The sequence below is a fragment of the Capsicum annuum genome, unplaced genomic scaffold (assembly GCF_002878395.1).
Source record: "Capsicum annuum cultivar UCD-10X-F1 unplaced genomic scaffold, UCD10Xv1.1 ctg2582, whole genome shotgun sequence".
In the NCBI taxonomy this organism is placed as follows: domain Eukaryota; kingdom Viridiplantae; phylum Streptophyta; class Magnoliopsida; order Solanales; family Solanaceae; genus Capsicum; species Capsicum annuum.
The window spans coordinates 39,536-46,152 of record NW_025832039.1 but is presented as its reverse complement, the minus strand read 5'-3'; the positions used below and the strand labels follow the sequence as shown (position 1 = coordinate 46,152).

Genomic DNA, 6,617 nt, shown 5'->3' with positions numbered 1-6,617 from the left:
AGCTAGTGTCGTGGTTGCTGGACTTCTCAAATCTAAAAGGGAAATAGAAGAATGGGAAAATGTTGCTAAATATGTCGTCATTTGTCACAAATGATCCTGACGAACAATGTTCACGTGTGCTTGGGTTGAGTTACAATCACTTGACTAGCGATCTAAAGACTAGTCTACTGCATTTTGGAATTTTTCCAGAAGACAGTGAGATACCAGCGAAGAGATTGGTGAGATCATGGATGGCTGAGGGGTTCCTGAAGTTGGAAAATGATTTGGAAGGGGAGGCTGAGAAGTGTTTGCAAGAGCTTGTCGATAGATGTCTAGTCCTCGTATGCAAGAAAAGTCAAGATGGAACAAAAATTAGATCATGTAAGGTTCATGATCTAATATATGACCTGTGCTTGAGAGAAATTCAAAGGGAGAACATATTTATCATGAACGACATTGTTTTTGGTAACTCAGTGCAACCCTTAAAGTGCTTGATTGGTGATGAAATTGATTATTGTCCCTATGTTCTTTATAGGGCTCTTCTTACCCGAGTACATCATCAGTTAAGATATCATGAAAACAACAATCTTTTGAAACAAACCCGTTATATTTTCTTTTATCGTAGTTATTTTTCAACTTCTATTCTCAGGTCAGAGCTTATTCATTTCAAATTACTCTCAGTCTTGGAGTTGAGACACAGAGTGATTGGTATCACTAAGTCTCATCTTGTTGAGGTACCTATCATTGGTCTCCCGTGAGAATTTTCGCATACCTCCAGAAATTTGCAGGTTATGGAATCTGCAGACAGTAATTGTTAAAGGGGATCTTCGATCAGATATAGACATTAATTGTCCAGTGCAAATTTGGGGACTAATGCAATTAAGGCATCTCAAACTGCCCAGATTTTATTTGCCAGATTGCCCAAGTGGATCTGTTGACAAAGAAAGACACTTGGATTTTTCAAACATAAAAACTATTTCTTACTTGTCTCCAAGTTGTTGCATGAAGAAGGTTATTATGGGGATTCAGAATGTCAAAGAATTAGGAATCTGTGGATAGGAGACTGACTCTAATAGCATTCTCAACAATCTTGTCCATCTGCAACAACTTGGAACATTGAGTTTTATACATTGTTTTTATTACTTATTTCCAAAAAGTGCAAAAGCTTTTCCAGCAATGCTCAAGAAGCTGAAGTTGAAAGGAACTTATATAAGTTGGTCGTTCTTGAACATCATTGCTGAATTGCCTAATCTTGAGGTGCTGAAGGTGATGGATGATGGTTTTCATGGCAGTAAATGGTATCCAAATGTTACGGAATTTACTTGATTGAAGGTTTTGTTAATAGAAGCTTGTTTTCTCAAGTACTGGAAAGCCACAAATGACAATTTTCCTGTCCTTGAGCGCCTCATGATTAGAAGTTGCCATCATTTGAAGGAGATACCCATTGAGTTTGCGGAAATCCACACACTACAACTAATTGAGTTAACAAGGTGTCTTCCCGAACTTGGGGAATCTGCTGCAAGAATTCAACAAGAACAAGAAGAGATCGGAAACAACCCCGTGGATGTTCGCATCTCCAATCCATGTAAGTATATATACAGTATTTATCAAGGTCACATTCTGTTTCTCATTTCCACAAGTCAAGTCGTGCACAAAAGTTATTTATCTTTGCCCCCATATTCTTTCACAAAAATAACTTCGACAGAATTTGGTTAAAATCCTACTTAAAATATAAGAGAAATTAACAAGAATATCCCTTATATTTTGAGGGTAGTTCAAAATGGCCCCTTAAATATACTTTTGAGCGGTTTTGATTCTTTTAGTTTAAGCTTGCTAAATGTGAGAACATTTGGTCTAATTGTTACTCATAGGGGTGGCAAACGGGCAAATTAGGTAGGTTAAGATGGGTTGAATGAACAAATGGACTAATGTCCAACCCTACCATTAAATTACAAAAAAAATAAGATGAAAAATGAAGTGTAGATGTTTGCTCTCTTTGTTGTCATTGCACACGAATTTTAAGGTATCGATTGTATAAATTCTAGTAAAATGAGGTTTACTTGGATTCAACTGTTTGATGAAATAATCGAAATATCAAGAAGTGAAATACTTTTTATTAACATAATTTTATCAAGGTAAGTACATATTTATCACGGTTACACGTTGTTCGTCTTTTTCACAAGTCACATCATACAGTGGTATGATAACATCATAATGATGATGATGATGATGAAGATTCCGATATTGATGCTGCAGAACATGATGATAACTAAAATCTTTGGTTGTTATATGTTCAGTAAAACCTGAAATTAGAAGGGAAATTATAGATTAACAATTTGATATTGTTATAGACTGTTGATGCTAGTTCATCACTATGTGTCACGACCCAAAACGGGGCCCTGACCGTTACGAGCATTCCGAACCATGAAGGACCGAAACACCCTTCTCTGTCTGGTAATCATGTAAAACATTCATATGATAAAAGAAATGCGAAAAATACACAATATTGCAGAAACATGGTCATGAGTCTAATAAAATCAATAATGGTAAATAAAGTCCCACGACATTTATGGACATTTGAAAACCGTCTGCGAAATCTCTACTACTGTCTGAAAACTGGGACAAGGACCCCAGTAGACCAAAACATATCTAATAATGATAATCATCCTAAAGTAACCAGGCCTTCCGAAGTATAGAAGGCTCACCACTGGACGCAACAACTCTGACAGATGAAGTCTACAGCTTATCAGGACCCCTAGACTGTGCCTCAGAACCTGAGAGGTTGGAAGGGGAGGGGGGGGTCAATACATATGTACTGATATGCAGAGTAATCCAAAAACAAAATAGAGGTTTTTATATAACGTGAATAAGAGTTGCTATAAAACACATTATTTCAAAATGATTTGAAAATACATGGACATAGTATAATGATTTTTCAACAACAATGCAACACATCCGAGTTAGGTGGTACACCCTATAGTTTCACCAACTTCCCAATCTCGGTTGCCGCCAAGATTTTAGTATGGGTGAGGAAGGGAGAGCACACAAAATCACACTATCTCAATCAAGTTCATGTGTCGGGGTTGGGATCAAGGTCACGCAGCATGGCTCCTAACCATCTGTCCCGTATAAGGGATGACACATTTCAAGGTACACAAGATCACACAGCATGGTACCAACTTTCCATGTCGGCAACCCACGGTTTCCAGCGTAGAGTCATTTGACTCTTGCTTTCGTCGGGTAACCACCTATCTCACATAAAGTCAAATCATTAATCTCGATTGTATCAATCACATATCATACTCTGCAGGGTATCGTCATACCCGACTTGCAAGTCATCAATACCTCATCAATTTCTTTCCAACTTTTCATACCATTTACAACATGCACATATATATTACTTTCACACCATCAACACATAAACCATGGTTTTCAATATGTAATAGTTCAAGAAGCTTTATCATTTACGATTAATATCATATAACTTGCAAAATTCATGCTCTCAATGTTCAACACAAGTATAATATGGGGGTATAAAACATTAGCATGGGGGTTTTAAAGAATTCACAATTTGTCCACATGACATCTTTCTAAATTCGAATCTCATGTTCACAATTCAACAATTGAAAAATATTCAAGCAAGTAACCCCCATGATATTACAATATCTCTTTCAAAACCATGTCACAAAACTTTTCATTGGTTTTAAACGAAAACCCCACTTGTAAATATATACATACTTGTATAGATTTAAAATCTTACATAAATCCTTTTGAAAACATGCCCATGAGATTTAGGACAACCTCACGTACCTCTATTTACGAACTTAGTGGGTGCTTCTTGAAGCCTACGTTGAGGGGATTCCAATTCTCCAATTTGTTTTGAAAATCCACGGTTGTATCTTGAGTTATGTGGGTTTTTATTTTGAAACCCTAGAGAGTGTTCTTGAGAATTTTTGGTGAAAGTGGTGATATTTTGGTGTTTGAGGGATAAATCCCGTGTTAGAGAAAGGAAGGGTAGCGAAAATTACCCAAATGCCACTAATGAAACGGATAGAAAATGCTGAAATTTGGCCTAGCGCGATTAGGCAGGCGTCGCCTGGCCTAGAGCAGTGGAGTTCACCGGGCAGCTCCTGGTCTATCGCACGCAATCCATTGGGTGGAGCCTGCTATATCGCCCCCTTTAATCCTAACACAGTTCCCCGATCTACCAGGCGGCGCGGCTAATTGCCCGTTTCTACAGAAATTTGCACCCAAATGTGCCCTTAGGCTGGTCTAAAAATCCCAAAACTTAACTAGGATGTCCTATGACCTTTCCCCATCGCAACGCAACAAGAAAATCTAAAAACGGAGGTCGGGAAGGTCAAAAATAAAATCCCTGAAGATTACAAACTAAAAAGGAGACTAAGTCTCTTTGACACTTAGAATTATTTTCAAGTTTCTCATTCCATGCCCATGCTAATAAGAGATAATGCATTGCACGAATTTTACGGGGCGTTTCACTATGTTTTTTCATAAATGTAAACATATTATGTTTTTCGGTTTTATAGAGTCTATCAAGAGTGGTGTGTATATATCCCATATAAAAATTAATTATTTTAAAAAACACAAATTATATCATTGAGAAAATATAGAAAAAGAAAAAAAAACTTTTGAATAATCATCTTTTTGATATATTATCAAGGTAAGTGAGATAAAGAATGTTGCGATTATAGAATCTGTAAAATTATACATCAATATTTGCAACTCATTTCTTGAATTAGTAAATAATTGTTAGTTGAGATGTAATATAAGCATTTTCGCTCTCACATGTAGTTGAGTTGAAAGATGTGAGCTTGGTTGAATACCCTCTAAATCTGCATCTGAATAATGTGACTTGTCAAACTTCTATTGACTTCTCAGTGTGATTCTGATTTACAAGAATATTAGCGAAGGAGTTCAAGGCCAGGAGGATTGAACTCTTGGGATTTCATTTTGGTTCCTCTGTCGCAAACTACCACTAAATTATCGGTTTCAAGAAACGTGTGGCTTCCAAGGAGATGTGATATCTTTTGTATTGTAACATATTTTTGGGTTAATAGAATGTTAAGTACATAAGTAGGTGATGATAGGTTTCCATGTATATTCTTATGTGACTAATGATGCCTGTAACGTGTTCTATGTTTTATGGGACATACATTAATTTTCTCTAATGCATAAAGCCTTGCCACGGCCTTTAGGTGATGGTCTATGAGACTTACAGGAATTGTTGTACTAATTCCCTTCTTCCCTTCTCTTTTTATGTAACTTTACAAATTCAACTCCTAGTACTAGCAGACCACATGGTTGTTTGTGATCGAGTTTGATGATTATTTTATACGATGAGACAACCAGCTAGTTTTGTGGTGTCTAGGAGTCTTTATGTTATTGTTCTGATTCCATTATTTCTAGCCACATCCCAACTTGAACTCTTACTAAATGCTCTTATGACTCTGCCGATGTACTTGATTATGGTTTCAGTTATTGATTTGGTTAGCAATTTGTGTTATTTTTTGAGTTAATAGAGTTTGAAACTGGTATTATATGTAGTAACACCACTGAGGTTTTGAAACTTGCTGTTTTCTGGTAAAAACTGCACAAGGAATTGGTCGTGACATCCAATTCGCCAGTGCAATCTCTAATTAGTGAACACAGAGGAATCTCTCGCTCTTGGTGAAAAAGTTAGCTCCCTGGAAGCATTTCTCAAGAACTTTGAGAAAAGCAATGTTTCTAGGGAAATATAGGGAAAAGGCTCAAATATGCCATTGAACTATCAAAAATGGCTCATTTATATCATCAGTTAAAAGTTTGGCTCATTCATGCCATCACCGTTACAAAACCTGCTCATTCATTGCATTACTTTTTAACGGTGGTCTTTGTGCTAAAAGAACATTCCTTGATTCTGAGTCAACCATATCTTCTGTTGTGTATGCTATATCAGTGATTTCAGCTTCCAAACTTGTTGATGCCTCGAGATCGTCTGTTGCTTTCCACGGTTTCTCCAGAATAGCTCTCAAAGTTTCAAGCTTTTCATAGAACGGTTGCAAATCACATCCAGTAAGTTCCATTGATAGGTGTATGATTCTCATAAGACAAGTAATAGCAGCATAAGCCATATCTCTTAATTTCTCAAAATCCTAAAAGTGTCCACTAACCAGTTCAAGTTAGTTTTATGTATGAACTAATCAACTCAAGTTGTATGGCTTGTTTCACAATCCCCTTCCTTGTATCATGACTGGCCGGCCTCCTTACCGGTCTAACGTGCTGTCTGTGCCGGGCTGTACAAAGGCCGGCCCGGCTGTTAGACAAGTATAGTTTCACTTGTTTCTGCAAGATTTTCATCAAAAGGTTTCTGAGTATACAAATGATGCATTTGATAAAGAACACAAAAAATAAATTAAAGTTCCCACTTGACTTTATTTAACTTTATCAAAGGAGATTAGTGATCAATATCACATCCTAAAAGTGCACTTACCCAGAGGGATAAGAATCGATTCCATCTATATGGTGCCATAGTTCTTATCCGGTACCAAATAATTGAAATTGAAGTTCCCAGCATGAAAATTTTTTTCCAGTGAAACAAATACTGAATGATTCAAATTGATCTGAAGACATATTCTTGA

At 36.7% G+C, this 6,617-nt stretch overlaps 1 protein-coding gene across 1 annotated transcript; it reads left to right on the top strand.

The window, feature by feature from the left end:
- Positions 1 to 230: 230 nt before the first annotated feature.
- Positions 231 to 5,671, top strand: LOC124890839 (putative late blight resistance protein homolog R1B-17). Its single transcript, XM_047402663.1, has 7 exons — positions 231 to 530; positions 629 to 687; positions 768 to 1,030; positions 1,145 to 1,270; positions 1,325 to 1,564; positions 5,407 to 5,486; positions 5,597 to 5,671. Exons 1-7 carry the CDS (start codon positions 231 to 233, stop codon positions 5,669 to 5,671), a joined length of 1,143 nt encoding a protein of 380 aa, XP_047258619.1.
- Positions 5,672 to 6,617: the final 946 nt, after the last annotated feature.